The sequence below is a fragment of the Podarcis bocagei genome (assembly GCF_964188305.1).
Source record: "Podarcis bocagei genome assembly, chromosome: 3".
Classification (NCBI taxonomy): domain Eukaryota; kingdom Metazoa; phylum Chordata; class Lepidosauria; order Squamata; family Lacertidae; genus Podarcis; species Podarcis bocagei.
In genome coordinates this window covers 83,350,283-83,370,103 of record NC_138127.1, presented here as the reverse complement: position 1 = coordinate 83,370,103, position 19,821 = coordinate 83,350,283, and the positions used below count along the sequence as shown (strand labels likewise).

Below are 19,821 nucleotides of genomic sequence, written 5' to 3'. Positions count from 1 at the left end.
GCCAATATCCTCAGAAACCCAAAAGATAAAATCCAGTTAGAAAACCAAAGGGTCTATGAAATACCCTGCAAAGTCTGCCCAGCCACGTACATTGGACAAACAAACAGACGAATAAATGCACGTATCGCAGAACACAAGAATGCCGTCAAAAAAGAAGAAAAAACTTCCTCTCTTTACCAACACATGAAAGAAACAGGACACGAAATTAATTTTGCAGATTCCAAATTGCTCTTTAACATGGAACATCACCACAAGAGAATAATCATGGAAGCCATCGAGATAGAGAAACACCCTCACAACATGAACAAGCGTGACGACACGTCCCGCCTGCCAGACATCTGGAAATTAGCCCTCCCCACAAAAACCGACACTAGAACCAGAGGCACACAGAACGCCATCTCCAATCAACCACACCAGACCCAAACCCAGACCCTCTCCACAGATAAATTACAGACACCATCCAGTAGCCAAACCATAGTGGCACCTCCGGATGCTGCACCCCCCTGCAATCCCTACACAGATCTGGCTGGCACAGGGCACAAAACCACAGCTCGCCCCTATACACGAAGCCAAGCCAGAGCACAACTAAGTGCAGTACAGCCATCTTCTCAGAAAAACTCTTCACAAGGTCAAGAGGTCAAGACACGAAAGCTTTAGCAACTAATCCACACCTAATGACCCTCCTAAGTGGTACTCAGAATATCACTCAAGTAATCACTCAAGATATCCCTCAAGTAATTAATGAACAAAAGAAGAAAAGGCACATTAACCTAGGAACTTCCTATCTGCCCAGAACGTTGGAGGCTATACACCACACCCCCTCAACAGTATTTATAGGAACTCAAACACTGAGATCCTGCTCTGTTCTAGTAACAAGAAGCCGAAAGCACCAGCCTGAAGATGACGAGTGAGACCTCGTCGAAACGTCGCCTAGACACCCCAACTCTTACACGGGAAGACACCCGAAGACACCAAAACCTACATACATATATATATATATATACACACACACACATATACATACACAGACACACACCATATATATGTATATATATGTGTGCACATATGTGTGTGTGCATCAGCAAATAGTTCTAAGGACCCACTCCAATATTTAATTCAACTTCACTGATGTCCTCACTCAAAACAAAAAGAAAGCACCCACATTTCAAAAACACACACACACACACACACAACTTACAGAGAAAGCCTTGTTCTTCTGGGCAACCGTGATCCGGCCAGTCGGTGTACTGCAAATGCCACACCGTTTTCTCCTGCCCTAGCAGAAGGTGCTTGACCTTGAGACCCGTTGTGGCATAGCAACCCGAATCGGTGCGGAATTTGGTGGTCACCTTGAACTTCCCATAAGTGGCTGAGCTGTGCTTGGAGCCGAGTTTCGGCCAGTAGCGATGGCTCTTGGCTCTTCCTCTTTCCTGTCCCACAGCAAAAGAAGGAGAAGCAAAAAATCAGCACGGTCCTGTTCTTACAGCCACAAACCACAGTGAACAATGGGTATGCCTAAAAAACAAGTACAGTGCCAGTGTGGTTTAAAGCAAGGGTGGGAAAACTTCAGGAACGCAGGCTAGTTGTGGCCCTCCAGGCCTAAAAACTCTACCTAGGCCTCACCCATCTCTAGCCTTTCATCACCCCCCAGGTGTTTTGCCTGGCTGGAATGTGTCCTTGAAAGTTTTGGCTCAGCAGTCTCCAGTTGCTGATCCCTAGCATAAATGCTTTCCTCCTACCCCAGAAGCTGCTGTAGGGTCAGGGGAAACTGGGCAAAACCCTGGCAAAGTGTAACTTCTACGCAAACTGACCCCTTCTCCCTCAGGGCGCCATGATAAAGCTGGCGCCACCAACCAGTGAAGACTTCACAGCTACAGAACAAGTGAAGTCAAGCACAGTATTACATACCCTTAGGCACACCTGTATGGACTGTACATGCCGCAAGCAAAATCTGAAGACCCATGTAAAGGAAGTAAGAGAATGGCTCGAAATAATTGTTCACAGTCCCAAAATGTGTGTTGAGACTAATAACGGCACAACAACATGCAGCCTCAAACGATGCTGTGTGCTCCAGACAAAGCATTTCTAGTGTGTGTTTACAGCACTGCACAGAAAATATCACAGATGCGCTTCGTTGTGGGGGATAACGACAAACCCAAAGTTCAAGCAACCACCTCAGGGCATCATGTTATAGTTTCCCAGAAAATAGCCGAGTGAGGACATCAGAGGAAAACGGGGAGCGGGCAAGGGACTGATCCTATTTGACTGTTTCCCCATGAACATCTCCCTTGCCTCCGTGCATCCTGGGGTTCCAGGAGTGCCCTCTTATCACAGAGTGTGCATTCATACTGCAATTACTGTCTGCAAATTTCCACCGTCTCAGGACAGTGGAGATTCCTCATTGTTTCCAAGCTTCATAAAAGCCATAATATGAATGCATGCATATAATCAGAGTTCAGGTCATAAGACAACCCCGTTGCCTGCCGCCGCTTAGAAAGAGGCTTTCTCTGTGGTCAGATTACTCTGTAACTGTGCATTTAATGGACTCTTGCTCCCCCTTCTGAACAGCTGATAGTGCTAAATGTTTAAAATGGGGAAAATCGGGCCACACTGTTTAAACAGAACAGCTGTTCCTGTGTGCCTGTAAAGGCAGCAGAGTTCTGAACAGGACGCAGGGCTGGTTACTTGTGTGTGCCAGGTTTATAGCACAACATACAGTTGTGGGATTACAAGAGAAATAACTGTTTTGCTTGGCATGGGAATAAAGGCGACTTTTTCTCTCTCTTTTTACTGGATGCTTTAACTGGAACAACAACTTCTGATGTATTCGCAGCTGATAAGGATGCTAGTAATGCAGAGGTGGCCTTGGATGGGTTGAGAATATCATTCTTCTCAAATAAGGGCAGCTTTGTGTTCTCAGAATCCACTGCTTTGTTTGGCATGCAGCAATCTTCTAATGGAGCTAAACTTCCATCATTACACTGTGTGGCCAGCTAGACTGATACAAACAAGGTTGTAAGGGGTTGAGTCATCCCAGGCAAAGGTTCAAAGGAAGTTTGAAAAACAAAACAGCAAACAGGAGAGGACCGGCAGAGAGAAGCAGCTTGTCATGGAGAGCACTTCCTAAATCTTCAAAACATGCACGCAACTATTTGAACCTCCCCTAGCGTACACAAGATAAAACATGGTCCAATCTCAAGAGTGGCTCACGCTCTTATCCTCTAGCACAGGACAAGCTGATCAAAGGGTAGAGAGCAAGCCCACAGAGGCCCAAGGAATGCATGCTCTCAGGTCTGAACTAGGACTGGGTGGGGAAGAGAAAATGCAAGCAAACAAAACATCTCTGAATGTACTGCCTATATCTGCAGTGTTGGTCGACTTGAGGTCGGTGGCAGGCCCACTTGGATGAATGCCATTAAAAGAGGTTTTCTGAGGGGACAGCTCATTACCACCAGGACTTTGTGGCCCTGATGGTGCAGTGAGCAACTCCCCACCCCCCAGTGGTGGACTTTGGGGCCTCAAATTTCAGTGGCACCCTATGCAACGTCAAATTCTCCCCCAACTTCCAATCTACACCACAGTTGTGGCGCCCCTGCAGCACCCCAACGCTTCACTCCCAGTGCCACCAAACCGGTCATGCTCCCCTAAATACACCTGCCCCTCTTCTCCCCCACTTCCAGGCCCGAAGATGGGCCACCAAATTGTGCTGTTCCATCCAAGTATCAGATGCTAGTAACTAAAATGGGGAATGTGTATCACCATCATATTGTGAACCTCACCACACCTTCTGATTGGACACATTTTATAAAAGATATAACGCTGGGATAGACGGAAATCTGCCTTTGTCCACATTCATGTCATATATGTAAACTGCTACGACAGCAACAGTCATGGCTTCCCCCAAAGTTTGTTAAGGCTGCTGAGAGTTGTTAGGAGGCCCCTATACACCTTACAGAGGTACAATTTGCAGAGTTCCCTGTGAAGAGGACTCTGGAGATTTGTTAGCATGCAACCACATATTACATACCTCCTCCGCTGTCACCATGGCTATCACATTCACCCCTTCTTCCCACACCATTTGCCAGAAATCATGGCATGTTTGTGGCAAAGGTCCTTGTGTGGCTATGTAGTGCCATTCTTCTCCGCCCACTGTAACCTGAGGTAGAGAGAGAGAAAGAAAGAACAATAGATTACTATAAAATTCATGCCACAGTTGAGCATCTTCACCTCTCTCTTTCTGCATAGCAACTGTGCATAGTTAGAGAAGGGCCTTAGCTCACTGGTAGAGCTTCTGCTTTGCACGCATGAAGTCCAAGGTTCAATCCTTGAATCCCTGACATCCTCAGGTTGGGCTGGTTCAAGACCCTGGAAAATAGCTGCCAGGACACTGGTAAACCTTACTGGTGGACCAACGGTCTGACTCAGTACCAGACACCTTCCTATGCTCTTCGTCATGAGCTCATAAAGGTTCATGCTTAACAGCCAGCTTAACCCACTCATCTATCCTTGCTGCTGTTACAGCAACATGGAATTTTCTTACATGCACAAAACATGACCCTCTATTTATATTTTGGCTTTAGGACCTGGTTGGCTTAGCTTCAGAAGGCAATGTTGGAAACAAGGAAGCAACAGAAAATGGCCAGGGCTATGGAGGAAAAACAACAGTCAATGCAGCGTTCAGAATCCCTTTCCATCCCTCCTTTTTCCGGATGAAATACCCACAAAACACCCATTCTACAAATTTGCAGGGTGGCGGGGTAGAGGGGAGAAACCTGAATCAGAAGAAGCAGGTCTGCCTCTGGCACATGATGACGACGACGATGATAACAACAACAACAACAATTTATATGCCGCTCACCCAACTGAGTTGCCCCAGACACTCCAGGGCACTCTGGAAGGCTTCCAACAAATTGAAACATTAAACACAGTAAAACATCCCACATTAACAACTTCCCTATACAGGGCTGTTTTCTAAAAGTCAGATAGTTGTTTATTGCCTTGACATCTGATGGGAGGGAGTTCCACAGGGTGGGCAACGAGAGAGCTGCCAGAAGGTCATTGGAACTGGACCTTAGTGTCTGGGATGAATGATGGGGGTAGAGGCGCTCCTTCAGGTATACAGGGCCAAAGCCATTTAGCGCCATCCCAAGATTCAAGGCCTACATAAACATGCTCCTATGGTGAGCACATCATTATATGGTGTTTGTGTGTGAGAGAGATAGACATGTTTATTTCATCTGAGGTGAGAAACACCAAAGGCTGTTGAAAAACTAGTTAAGAATGATCCCAACAATTTCAGTGAGATTCAGAATCTGGACATAGGAACGTAAGTAGAGCCTTCCTTGACCAGGCCAAAGGCCCATCTAGTCTAGCATCCTGTTCTCATTGTGGACAACCAGGTGCCTATGGCAAGCCCACATGCAGGAACTGAGTTCAATGACACTTTCTCCACTTGCAATTTCCAGCAACTGGTATCCAGAAGCATAGCGTGTCTATATTCCAGCAGCTCAAAAGTAAAGAGAAAGTTGTTTGCTGATGTGGAGATATGAGCGCACCCACTGAAAACAGATTTCTTCTTTTTTTAGCATACACAGACTGAAGGCATGTTAATCTTGACAGCCAGGATCAAAGCAAAAAGGGAAAGGCAGACAACCCTACGGAAGATTGCAAGCTTGGGTCTAGCAGCGTAGGAGTCTGGGGCAAGATCTTATCGTAATGTTACGGGAGTTTTGCTCTGCCTGCTCCGCCGTGGTCCAACCGCCCAGCCTGCTGGCACAAGGCATGGAGAAAAAACCCACAAACAGTCCAGAGGGAGTGCACAGCCTGGAACGCGGCAGCACTCTGCGGATATTAAAAATTGATAACTGGGTGAAAAACACTCGCTGCGTGGCAGAGGTAAAAATCTGCAGATGCAATTTCACCTTCTGAGCAAAAGAACATCTGCTTGGCTTCTGCAACAGCCCCTTGGAAGAGGGGGAGGGGGGAAGTGCTGGCAGCACACAGGGTTGTATACTACTAAGCATCAGCACATGTCGCTACATGCGCTACAGAACAATGTGGGTACGTCCAAGGCTGACACACAAGATGAAATATGAACTCTTAAAGCTGGCTGGGGAGAATTCTTTCTGGGCCCCTGCCACCTGATGGAGCAAAATTATGCTCTCCGAAATGATTTGTCCTCCCCCCACCTCAAATGGATGGGGGGCGGGAATTCAGATTCCGTAATCAGTCATCCAAGCTGAGATAGGTTGTGCCAAAAACACACAGTATCTGCTACCCACCAGATCTTTTGGCAGAAATCTGACAGGGTTCTGGTTTTAGAGAGGTGTTTTGACTCAACAAGGGCTTAGCGTTGTAAATTTATGACCAAACCAAGCTTGGAACTTGGTACGGATGTCTTGCAGCCAAGATATGCTCATAATTTAATACTGTTTTGACCAACGCAGAAAATGTTCATAAAAGCAGATCCGTTCAAGTTTTGTCAAATCACCCTTGACCATTCGGCCTGCTGACCGAGGCTGGTGAGAGTTAAGAGTCCCAACAGCATCTGCAGGGCCACAGATTCCTCACTCCTGATGCAAAGAGCAAAGAGGTTTGCTTCCAGAGCCACTCTCCTATAGGCCGTACAATTAAAGCGAATTTAAAGCACATTTCCGTCTCCCCTAAGAATTATAGGAAGTGGAGTTTATCCCTCACAGAGCTACAACTCACAGCAAATTAACCAATTGTAGTTCTCAGGTTTCTTTGATAAATGTACGGTGTGTACGGTAAAAGTAAAGGAAGTGGGAGGCACAGTGGTCTAAACCACTGAGTCTTTGGGCTTGCCGATCAGAAGGTCGGCGGTTCGAATCCCTGTGACAGGGTGAGCTCCCGTTGCTCTGTCCCAGCTTCTGCCAACCTAGCAGTTTGAAAGCATACCAGTGCAAGTAGTTGGTGTGTACACAGGCACAGTGGTTAAGAGTCCTGGATGTGGACAAGAGAGACCCAGATGCAAATCCCCACGCAGCCATCAAGCTTACTGTATAACCCTGGGCCAGACACTCCCTCTCTACTTAACCTACCTTGCAGGGTAATTAGGATAAAACAGAAGGGAGAAGGGTCACGAATGCCACCCAAATCTACCTTCCTTTCACAGATTGTTCAGCTTTTCCAAATTCAGGGTACAGAATGTAGGGACGGCATAGGGCCAGGGTCTGAGAAGCAGCAGAGTTCAAAGCAAGGTTCAGCAATGGACTGAGGATGGCACAGATTTTCCTTTGCAGACAGCACCTAGGCTAGAACCCAGGGTGCCTTAATGGCCTCAAGGCAAAAGTCTTTACAGAACCTGCAGCACTTGCACAGCTTTCCAGCCTGTTTTTAACTTTTGTTCCAAGACACTCAGAGTAACAGGAATGAACAACTGATAATACCTGTACTGGTGGAATCTGGGCAACACGCAAATCTATTTGTACCAGGCATCTTTGTGCGTGCTCTGAGTGAATTGTGAAAACCACAATCCACACTGAGGTCCCCCCCCCACCAGACTCACAAAGTGTCCCCAAGGAAGCCTGCTGTCTTCGCTTACAAAAGAGGGACATAACAATGTGATCCTACTTATGTTTGCTCAGGGCCACTGGGAGGCTGCCATTCAGAAGAACATCATGGCAAGCTGGAGATCAACCTGGCCCTATTCCCTGGTCACGGAGGGAGAAGCTGCACTTGGCTTTAGCTGACAGTTGCCCCAGGACTGCACAGCTGAAGGGCAGCACACCCTCGCCCCCGGCTTTGACCTTGGGACTGAAGGATCCTGGATCCAGGAAGAACAGTATGGCAATGGGAGACTAATGTGGCCGCATTCATCAGCCAAAGAACAGAGCTTGCTTCCCCCTACCTTCCCTGCCAGAAATAACACTGGTGAACTGGTCTCCGAGTTTGCTTTCTTCCTCCTCCCTCCCAAGTCCCTTTTCCCTTTGTGCTGTTGCCTCTACATTGTAAGCCTGAGGGAAGGGACTGCCTTATTAATGATTGCTTTCAGTTGCTTTGTGTGGCTGAAGAGAAGGGTAAAAAGAAAAGAAAAAAGAAAAAAAGCCTTGTGTCAGCCCAAGCCGAGTCACGGAATAAGGTTATTGTGAGGACGAAGAAAGGTTAAGGCGGGAGAGGCACTATTCATGTTAAAAAAATGTTTAACAAATTATAATTATTAGAATCCTGTGACAACAGGCATGGATTGTATATAGGTTAATTGAGGCTGACGAGAGTGTCTGGGGACTGGCCAGCCCGGTAAGTTCACATCCCAGCACAGTTCACATCTGAACTCTGGCCTCCCAAGTTCAAGCCCAGCCTTCCTACCCACAAAGGCAGTTTCTTTCCGTCCCCCCAGTCTTTACCTTTATGTGTGAGGCGTTGATGTAGCCCGTGTTGTTTTCTTTGGTTGGGACGAGCTCCACGCGGTTCTCCTCATACGGAATAACTTCTCGGACACGGTTACGCTCGGAGTTCTCCGGAAGCGTCGCTGTGGTAAAGACCCCGTCTGCCTTCCTCTTTGGAATCTGCTCATATTCAGTGAACACCATGCCCTCTTCTAGTTTCCTCCTCAGGATTTTGCACTATTTTCAATTTAAAACAAAACAAAACAAAAACACAAAAGAGGGCATTCTATTCAAAAGTGATTCCTCATATAAAATACGGTCAAACCTCGGTTTACAGATGCTTCAGGTTGCGTGTTTTCAGGTTGCGCACTGTGCCAAACCCGGAAGTACCAGAACGGGTACTAAATCATGCTTTGCACATGCACAGAAGCGCTGAATCGCAACCCGAGTGTGCTCAGACGCGGCACTGCAGGTTGCGAACGCTGTGGGTTGAGAACGTGCAGATCACGTTCGCAACCCAAGCATCCACTGTACTGCAGTTGCTTGCCTTTCAATGATGAGATAAATCATCCAAGGAGCCCCCCCAAATAATGCTAAGGGTCATCTATTTCCTCCATCTTGCCTGCATTAAACTCTCTACCAGAGTTACGTTCTCTGCAGGGTGGGGTGGGGAGGTATTTTATAGATGACATCATAATCCAAAACTCCTGAAAATCTATCCCACCTGTTTCACATAGAAGACAGTTGGGAAGAAGTAGACACTTGAGGCCAAAGGACCATTCAAAGAACGAAGAGGTGAAATCAATAATCACCCCATCCCCAATTGCTTACTCTGACTGTAACATGGGGGAGGAGTGGAACCATTAAAAAAACCCTTTCATTTCCCTGGGGATGAAAAGAAAATTGCATGGTCCACCAGATCAAAATCTGGTGAGAGGTCTAGGAAGACCAGCAGGGCCTAACTGGCTGTGTTGATCTTTAGATGGAAATAGTCTGCAAAGGCTAGAGTCTCAGTCTTACAATGTAAGGACCTTTGGTCATGGAAACAGCCTCGATGAACACCACTATACATTTCAAGCACGTCCGCTATCAGCGTGATCACACACAAATGTGCCACACCTGGAAGTGACTCAAAAATGTCACAGAAAAGAGGGGAACAGGGCGGAGCAGGGTGTTTTCAGGTTTTTCCAATTGTGTTTCAAATATATGCAATTTCACTTGAACACGCGGTGCCTTGGAACGTAACCCCTGCATAAATTAGGAGTTGCCTGTTTAAATTTCAAGGGAAATGATAGCGCTGAGTGAAAGTCTGTGAAACCATGGTGCACATTTGCACACATGGGTGCGTCCATACTGTGTAAGTGAGAAAACAAAACCACTAACCCACTAACAAGCACTGTGGGTGTGCTGATAACAGCTGCCTAAGTCAGTCTGCATTTATTTTACTTTTATCCTACAGAAACATGCTTATGGAACAACAAATGTCTACAGGTGTGTACATTTCGTTTCCAATACCCTTCGGTGCTTATGGAGACTTCTGTGGGCAAAATACTCTTCTGTTGTGAGGCAGAGGTTTTGCACAAGGGCTCATGGCTGAGGTGAGATTTGCATGAGCCAGATCTGGCCCCAATTACATGCATCCTCATGTTACACCAGCAGTCTTATGCACAGTCGTGATTTCTGCAGCCGTGTGCTAACCGGGGCATTGCAATACATCACCTGGTTTTTAATACTTCAGAAGCCGTTGCTGACAGAAACCAAAATGGCGGCCCTTTGTTTTGCTAGTCCTATTCTTACCCGCTCATCCATTGGCACCTTGACTGCTTCATCCTGGCTGTCCTCAGGCACTGGAACTCGAGCGACTGAGAGACCGTTGAGCGCTGCCAACATCAAGGGCCTCTTCTGGGCCTCCAGGCCTGCCATCTTCTGTTTCTCTAGATACTTTTGGCAAGAAAAGGCATGCTTTCATCTCGGGGTGATTAGAAATAATGCCAGCAGAATGTTGGAATGCCTTTTTAATCTCCCACAAAATCTACAACTCCGGCCGAGGAGTGCAGATGACGGCCATTAGCAGAGCAAATCCAAATGCGTCTCCTAAACTTCCTATTATTTCCCCGGGGGGCCTGTTCCTACATGAGTGCAGAGCTTTAATTTCAAAGGAACAGTCCCACGATAGAGGGGACCTGCTATCAAAAACAGGCGTCTCTCTCTCTCTCTCTCTCCCTCCCGCCCCCCTTGCGTGCTGTGCGTGTGTGTGTGCGTGTGTGTAAACGTTAGGCATAGAGTGAGCCGCATCAAGCAAGCCAAACAAACCACAAAGATGATACATAAGCCCAGACTGGTGGCGGATTTTTAAACAGCATTGTTACATTGAAATTAGTACAATGGGCTCTGTTGAGCGTAAAGTGAATAAATACGGATCCAACGCCCACCCCACCTCCAATTCAAGAAAAGGCCAATTGGAAATGCTCCGTTGCCACCAGGTAGAGGTGTTGTGGAAGGGAGCAAAATTGTGACATGTAAAACGAGAACGTTTCAAAGCTCTAAAATGAGTTAAATTATTCTTTTGTGTGTGCGTTTTCCCCTGCCTCTAAATTTACTTCCAAATGTGGGTTCAACATTCAGAAGCACCATCAATTCTCCTAAAACTATGGGCAAACAAAGCACTTTCTCAACCTACATTTTAATTGCTGTGTTTTAAACAGGACTGTTTTACTGCATATTTTAATTATGGTTTTTTTATAATAAAAAAAACCAACACGCTTGTGCAATTGGTTTTTATACTTGTAAACCACTTAGAAGCTGGTTTCAGCATTTAGCAGCTTATTAATTTATTATTCTTAAGAAAAATAACAAATTGTTAATTTTCACTGCCTTCCCTCTGAATGGACTCTTCTGTGACCTTTTGAATGGCAAGGGTCACTGCCAATTGGGGAGCACCTAGTGGTGGCTCCACCCATAGTGTGTCCTCTACCAATCACAGCCCCTTAGATGGTTGATATTGGGGGAAGGCGCTCTTCTCGGCTCTGCAATCGCTCAGTGGGGCTAAGGAATAGCTGCAAGCCAAATCCAGGTGTTTCCAGGAAAGCTGCTCTTACAGCACTCCCCAAGCCTTATCGCCTCATCATCCTCTGTAGTTGGCAGGAGCATATAACTTGGGTGTTTCCAGAACTGTAAGAGGCAATGCATTTCTGTCTAGTTGCTTCTGGCTGACCTGGAAACTGCATAAACTAAGGAATTATGCTCTTGGGAGTGGCTGTGGAAGAAAACCTTGCCCTAAAATGAATTAATATTCTTCAGTGTGGGTAGCTTTTGATTGTGAGGGGGAAGAGAGAGAGATTGGAAGTGAGATAATGACTTCAGCTATGTTGTCTTTTTGTCTGTACAGTGGTGCCTCGCAAGACGAAAAGAATCCGTTCCGCGAGTCTCTTCGTCTTGCGGTTTCTTCGTCTTGCGAAGCAAGCCCATTAGCGGATTAGCGGATTAGCGCTATTAGCGGCTTAGCGGGCTTACCGGATGAGCTGATAAGCGGCTTAGCGGATCAGCTGATAAGCAGTTTAGCGGATCAGCTGTTAAGCGGCTTAGCGGATCAGCTGATAAGTGGCTTAGCGGATCAGCTGTTAAGCGGCTTGGGAAAGGGAGGGGGGAGGAAAAAAACCCCGCAGGAACTCGCAAGACATTTTCGTCTTGCGAAGCAAGCCCATAGGAAATTCGTTTTGCGAAGCACCTCCAAAACAGAAAACCCTTTCGTCTAGCGGGTTTTCCGTCTTGCGAGGCATTCGTCTTGCGGGGCACCACTGTACTTGATGAAAGAGTCCAGGTCTCCTTCTGCTCCAGCCTCTCATTCAGGACAATGGAGTGTGTTAGGTTGAAATAAATAGGAGTTAAAAAGTTATTCAGGGTGGTTGAATCTTTGTTTGCAAAGCCTCCTTACAAAATTACTTGTTCTGCCTTTAACTGTATTTGACAGAGGCTGAGTTCAGATGTAAACTGAGCCCATGGTTTGTTTTAATAGCTAGTTTTATACTTCTTTCAATGAACCATCATTTAAACTAACTATAGTTTGTCCTTTTTTGATACAATGGTAAGTTCTGGTCAGTGAAAAACTGTAAAGGTGCTTCTATTTCCTCCTTGCAGTTGCGTATAGAGAAGAGAGGAGAGGAGGAACATGTAAGCCCAAGGTCCACGTCTGCTCATTCACATAATACTGAACTATGGTTTAGCATCACTCCAGAAACAGGACCAGTGGCTTGGAGCCGACAAACCTGGATCAAGAACCACAGTTTGAAGCTGGTTTGCAAACAAATAATTTGTGCTAATTCTGGTTTGTTGTTGGATTCACAGACTACTGACAAACCACAGCTAGGACCTCCAGAGGTTTCTGCACCATGGAGCTGGGAGTTAACTGATGAAACTGAGTTCTGGGTGGGTGGGAAATGAAAAGCATGCAAGCTCCGTGGTGAAAAGCAACCAAGCAGCTCCAAACCATGGCTGCCTATTGTATATTTGGAACCTCAAACTATGGTGTAGCTTAATTATGGCTGGCACGCTGGCACAGTGCCTGAACCTGAGTCATTACATGTGAAGCTCTTATACCTTAGAGGAATGATTAGGAGCTCTGAACCCAGCATGGCAGAACAACAAGAAAAAGGTATGCAACAGAGTCAAACGCCATGAACAGCACTTCGAGAATCTCAGCACCATTCTTTAAATTAAGTTTCTAGCCAGTATGATTACAATCTCAACTTTTACGAAAGCTAAATTCTTCATCTGACTTCTTGACAGCCAACATGATTAAAGAACGGTGTTGACTTTACCTCTCCTTTTAAGACTGTCTAGCTCAGTGTTTCCCAAACTTGGGTCCCCAGCTGTTTTTGGACTACAATTCCCATCATCCCTGACCACTGGTCCTGCTAGCTAGGGATGGTGGGAGTTGTAGTCCAAAACCAGCTGGAGACCAAGTTTGGGAAACACTGGTCTAGTTTTTCAATGGCTCTGCCATTGTAGCAGTTCAGTTCAGAGATTCCACTCCATCCCACCTGTGTGCTAATTGGAAATATGCTTACCCTCATCTCTCTTTCTATGATACTGTCTTCAATCGAAAACATTTCCGACACAGGCCTCTCCTTCACTGGCTCTTTCTTGACTCTTTCCTTTACACTTGTGAGGTCCGGTTCGGAGATGGATGGGCCGAGCGAGGACCCATTGACTGACGCCTGATCAGTCCGAGATATGCTGATGGCTTTCGCAGGACCCGGCCGGACAGCCCTGGCTCGAGAGGCAGCCAGCAAAACGTTCGCCTGCTCATTGCTCAGGGCTCCGTTGCTGACGCTTTTCCTGGGGCCCGGATACTCAGGGGGAGGTTTGTTTGGTATCCTAGCCAAGGCGGCCTGCAGCTGAGCGCTGTACTCCACGTTTTCATGGAGCGCCGCCATGGAAGGCACCGATTCCGAAGCTTCTTCGTCCTCTTCGCTTTCGCTGCTGTGTATCAGCATTGTGGCGTCCGAGAAGGTCTTCTTGTGGTGGTAGTGAGGGAGCTGCTGGACCTCGTGAGCCCGGGGCACCACTTCCTCCTGCTGCACCTGCTCGCGCAACGTGTTCCTGCGCGGCAGGGGGGCGTTGAGGCTCTTCAAAGCCATCGCTTCTATGCCGCGCACCATGTTGCTGATCACTTCCAAGCTGTGGCGCTTGTTGACGGCCGCGTGGTGCTTGACCGCCATAAGGGGCTCACTAACTTCCTGGAGAGACTGGTGAACCACCGGAGAGCTGTCCTCTTGGAAAGTCTTTACCAGGAGCTGCACCTTGCGAGTGACCAGATCGGGGCTGCTGCCGCTGACATACTTGTGGCGGTGACTCGCGAGGTCGGGCGTGCTGGTCGCAGGACGGGGGCGCGGATACGGCGGCGGGGGCCTGAAAAGGTAGTTCTTTAATATGTGCGCTGTGCCGCACCTCTGGTTGTTGGGGACTTGCATGTTGGCCAGTTCCGGGGTGCTGACGGTGTGGGAAATGGAACTGGCCGCTGCTTTCGTCTGCGCAGCGTTGATGGGGTTCACTTGCTCAGATGGCGCGGCGTGTTTTTTGTAAGTGCCCTGAGGCCCGTACGTAATGGCGTAAGGAGGCCTCTCCCGGATCTCTGGTTGACTGTACACAAGGTCTTTGGGTTGGTTGTACGCATGGGTGTTCCCAATGTTGAGGTTCCTCAAGGACTGGCTCTGGCTGTCCGGGTGGACAACCCCCCTCTTCATCTGCCTCATGACTGTCTCGTAGTCTGGCGTCGGCCTATAGGAAGGCACGATGATCGCGCTGTGCCTATGGCTGGGGATGTAGTCCGCTCTCATTATGTCGCTCCCGGGGATGCTGAGGTTGGAGGACACCGGAGAAGCCTGGATGAAGTTCTGCGAGTGGTTGAGAGAGTTCATGCTCTGGGCGCTGCACACGCTTCCGTTGGGAACGTTGCCGTTCAAGTAGCTGAAGTCCATCGCGCACCTGTCCAAGCTGCTCTGAGATCTACAGTAAAACATATCTTCGTTTCCGTGAAAAATGCTGTCTGTGGGCAGGAGAAAGCGAGAAATGAACAAGAAACATCATGAGCAAACAGGCTAAGGACAGTGGAGTAAGAGATGAGAATGTAAGACGGGGTTTTTGGACTAGCAACCTGTTCTGACAGTGGCCAACCAGATGCCTGTGGGTAGCCTGCAAACAGGAATGCAATTCCCAGCAAGTGGTATTCAGAGGCATATTGGGTCTGACAGTGGAGGCAGAACATTGCCATCATGGCAAGTAGGAGAGGTAAAGGTAAAGGGACCCCTGACCATTAGGTCCAGTCGTGACCGACTCTGGGGTTGCGGCACTCATCTCGCTTTATTGGCCGAGGGAGCCGGAGTTTGTCTGCAGACAGCTTCCAGGTCATGTGGCCAGCATGACTAAGCCGCTTCTGGAGAACCAGAGCAGCACACGGAAACGCCGTTTACCTTCCCGCTGGAGCGGTACCTATTTATCTACTTGCAATTTGTGCTTTCGAACTGCTAGGTTGGCAGGAGCTGGGACCGAACAACGGGCGCTCACCCCGTGGCGGGGGATTCAAACCGTCGACCTTCTGATCAGCAAGTCAGCAAGAGCTAGCAGGGAAGAAGATCAGCAAGAGCTAGCAGGGAAGAAGTTGAAGAAGGAGCAAAAAGGGTTTTCTCTTGTGTGTTTGTGTTTCTCTGTGGCTGATTAGCTGTTCTCCCTGTGCAAAGGTCAGAGGGGGCAGGGTTTCTGTTGAGGAAGGTGATTAGCTGTGGGAGGAGCTTATCAGAGCTAGCAGGGAAGAAGTTGAAGAAGGAGCAAAAAGGGTTTTCTCTTGTGTGTTTGTGTTTCTCTGTGGCTGATTAGCTGTTCTCCCTGTGCAAAGGTCAGAGGGGGCAGGGTTTCTGTTGAGGAAGGTGATTAGCTGTGGGAGGAGCTTATCAGAGCTAGCAGGGAAGCGGCGCGCGCCTAGTGGCGCGCGCAGTTCAATCCATCTTTTAGATTTAGAGGAGCTAGTCTCAAACGTTTGTTGGGGGAGACCTAGGTTTTTTTGTGGGGGGAGTTATTTGTCCTTTCTTCACGCTTTTTATGATGGGGGACCGCTGTAGCCACCCCCAACGACACATTCTCAAGATGGAGGGGGAGGGAACAGCTGCAGTCGCCTGCGATTCCTGCGCAATGTTTGCCATCTTGCCAAAGGTTGCAGGCAGCTTTACCTGCAGCAATTGCATGTTGATTGCCCTCTTAAAAGACAAAGTCCAGCAACTGGAGGAACGCGTAGCTACGCTCCAAAGAATTAGAGAGCTGGAGCTCTTCTGGGAAGCAACAGACAACACCGTCTCCATCAAGGAGGAGACAGGGGACTCCCCTGAGAAGGAGGCTAGTTCACCAACACAGGAGCCAGATATATGGAGAAACGTGAATCAAAGAAGTAGGAGGCCCAGGGTTCGTTCTGATTGTTTAGAAATACAAAATCGCTTTGAGGTCCTCTCCCCTAGCATGGAAGATGAAGAGCAGACTCCATTTGAGGATCTCTCCCTCATTTCAGTCGATCAGGTAAATGAAGACGAGCAGCAAAGTCAGTCCTCAGGGAATGTGCAGGCGACCTTGGAACAGACAGCTCATGGAAGAACCCCAACCAAACCTAAGAGGAGGCGTGTAGTGGTGATAGGGGATTCCCTACTGAGGGGAACAGAAGCAGTGATTTGTGGGCCTGACAAGATGTCTCGGGAAGTGTGCTGTCTCCCCGGGGCTAAGATCCAAGATGTAACTGAACGACTGCAAGGAATCATAAAACCCACTGACAAATACCCCTTCCTCTTGGTTCATGTGGGAACCAATGACACTGCAAGCAATAGCCTCCAGAAAATCAAAAGAGACTACGAGGCTCTCGGCAGGAAGTTGAAGCAACTATATGCACAAATTGTCATCTCATCTCTCCTCCCAGTTGAACGACGTGGCCCAGGGAGAGAGGGAAAAATAGTGGAAGTGAACAGCTGGCTTCGCAGGTGGTGTAAGCAGGAACGGTTTGGATTCTTAGATCACGGACTGCAGTTTCTTGAAGATGGACTTCTGGCAAGTGATGGGCTGCACCTCACAACGGTTGGGAGAAATGTTTTTGCCAAAAATCTCAGAAACCTCATCAGGAGGGCTTTAAACTGACTAATGTGGGGGAGGGAGACAGTGCTCCTGAAGGTAGGAGCCTATCAATTGATGAAGATGATCATCCAAATGTCATATACCAAATGGAGCAAACAGCACGCAGACCTAGTGGTGGGAGGAAAAAATCATTAAATAAGGGACACGGGGGAATGATTAATGGGCTTCAATGTCTGTACACTAATGCGCAAAGCATGGGAAATAAACAAGATGAGCTTGAGCTCTTGGTACAGCAAACTAAATACGACATAATAGGCATCACTGAAACCTGGTGGGATAAGTCCCACTATTGGAATGTAACAATGGGGGGATACAATCTATTTCAGAGAAACAGACCAGACAAGAAAGGAGGAGGAGTGGCGTTATATGTCAGGGATGTGTATACCTGTGAAGAGATCCAAGATTTAGAACCTCAAAGCCAAAGTGAGAGCATTTGGGTCAAAATTAAGGGAGAGAAGAATAACAGGGACCTCATTGTGGGAGTTTACTATAGATCCCCAAGCCAAACGGAGGACATAGATGATGCCTTCCTGGAACAGATGGCCAAGCACGCAAAAGGAAGGGAGATAGTAGTAATGGGGGACTTCAATTACCCGGATATTTGTTGGATGTCAAGCTCAGCCAAGAGCATAAGGTCAAACAGATTCCTCACTGGCCTTGCAGACAACTTCATTGTCCAGAAAGTGGGAGAAGCAACAAGAGGAACAGCCATTTTAGATCTGGTCCTAACCAATGTTGATGATCTGGTTAGTGGGGTAGAAGTGGAAGGATCATTAGGCGCGAGTGATCATGCTCTTCTGAAGTTTACTATACAGCGGAAAGGAGCAGCCAAGCATACTAGGACTCAATTTCTTGACTTTAAGAAAGCCGACTTCATAAAACTTAGGGAAGTGCTGGGTGAGATCCCATGGACAGTAATACTAAAAGGAAAGGGAGTTCATGATGGCTGGGAGTTTGTTAAGAGGGAGATACTAAAAGCACAACGTCAGGCAATACCAATGAGACGGAAACATGGAAGGTGCCTAAAGAAGCCAGGGTGGCTATCTAAAGAACTTTTAACTGAGTTACGATTAAAAAAGGATGTGTACAAAAAATGGAAAAGGGGGGAAACCACCAAAGAGGAATTCAAACAAATAGCCAGCACGTGTAGACACAAAGTCAGAAAAGCTAAAGCACGGAATGAACTCAGGCTTGCTAGAGAGGTTAAAAGCAACAAAAAAGGCTTCTATGGGTATGTTCGTAGCAAAAGGAAGAACAAAGAAACAGTGGGGTCACTCAGAGGAGAAGATGGTGAAATGCAAACAGGGGACACAGAAAGGGCTGAACTCCTCAATGCCTTCTTTGCCTCAGTCTTCTCCGATAAGGAAAACAATGCCCGACCTGAAGAATTTGGAGCAAATGATTCAACAAAGGAAACACAGCCCAGAATAACTAAGGAGATAGTACAAGAATACTTGGCTAGTTTAGATGTATTCAAGTCTCCAGGGCCAGATGAACTGCATCCAAGAGTATTAAAAGAACTGGCAGATGTGATCTCAGAACCACTGGCAGTCATCTTTGAGAATTCCTGGAGAACAGGCGAAGTCCCGGCAGACTGGAGGAGGGCAAATGTTGTCCCTATTTTCAAAAAGGGGAAAAGAGAGGACCCAAATAATTACCGCCCAGTCAGTCTGACATCAATACCAGGGAAGATTCTGGAGCAGATCATTAAGCAAACAGTCTGTGCGCACCTAGAAAGGAATGCTGTGATCACCAATAGTCAGCATGGATTTCTGAAAAATAAGTCATGTCAGACTAACCTGATCTCGTTTTTTGACAGAATTACAAGCCTGGTAGATGAAGGGAACGCAGTGGATGTAGCCTACCTTGATTTCAGCAAGGCATTTGACAAGGTGCCCCATGATATTCTTGTAAAGAAGCTGGTAAAATGCGGTCTTGACTATGCTACCACTCAGTGGATTTGTAACTGGCTGACTGACCGAACCCAAAGAGTGCTCATCAATGGTTCCTCTTCATCCTGGAGAAGAGTGACTAGTGGGGTGCCACAGGGTTCTGTCTTGGGCCCGGTCTTATTCAACATCTTTATCAACGACTTGGATGATGGACTCAAAGGCATCCTGATCAAATTTGCAGATGACACCAAACTGGGAGGGGTGGCTAACACCCCAGAGGACAGGATCACACTTCAAAACAACCTTGACAGATTAGAGAACTGGGCCAAAACAAACAAGATGAATTTTAACAGGGAGAAATGTAAAGTATTGCACTTGGGCAAAAAAAATGAGAGGCACAAATACAAGATGGGGGACACCTGGCTTGAGAGCAGTACATGTGAAAAGGATCTAGGTGTCTTGGTTGACCACAAACTTGACATGAGCCAACAGTGTGACGCGGCAGCTAAAAAAGCCAATGCAATTCTGGGCTGCATCAATAGGAGTATAGTATCTAGATCAAGGGAAGTAATAGTGCCACTGTATTCTGCTCTGGTCAGACCTCACCTGGAGTACTGTGTCCAGTTCTGGGCACCACAATTCAAGAAGGACACTGACAAACTGGAACGTGTCCAGAGGAGGGCAACCAAAATGGTCAAAGGCCTGGAAACGATGCCTTATGAGGAACGGCTAAGGGAGCTGGGCATGTTTAGCCTGGAGAAGAGGAGGTTAAGGGGTGATATGATAGCCATGTTCAAATATATAAAAGGATGTCACATAGAGGAGGGAGAAAGGTTGTTTTCTGCTGCTCCAGAGAAGCGGACACGGAGCAATGGATCCAAACTACAAGAAAGAAGATTCCACCTAAACATTAG

At 47.4% G+C, this 19,821-nt stretch overlaps 1 protein-coding gene across 2 annotated transcripts in view; it reads right to left on the bottom strand.

Moving 5' to 3' along the window:
• Positions 1–19,821, bottom strand: part of PTPN14 (protein tyrosine phosphatase non-receptor type 14) — a 125,500-nt gene that overhangs the window by 14,389 nt on the left and 91,290 nt on the right. For both annotated transcript variants that reach the window (XM_081185970.1, XM_081185971.1), the window contains exons 13-17: positions 13,415–14,895; positions 10,146–10,289; positions 8,367–8,585; positions 4,028–4,156; positions 1,199–1,430 (exon numbers count right to left, since the gene is read on the bottom strand). In XM_081185970.1, the coding sequence (XP_081042096.1) occupies positions 1,199–1,430; positions 4,028–4,156; positions 8,367–8,585; positions 10,146–10,289; positions 13,415–14,895 (2,205 nt within the window). The remainder of the gene's footprint in view (positions 1–1,198; positions 1,431–4,027; positions 4,157–8,366; positions 8,586–10,145; positions 10,290–13,414; positions 14,896–19,821) is intronic.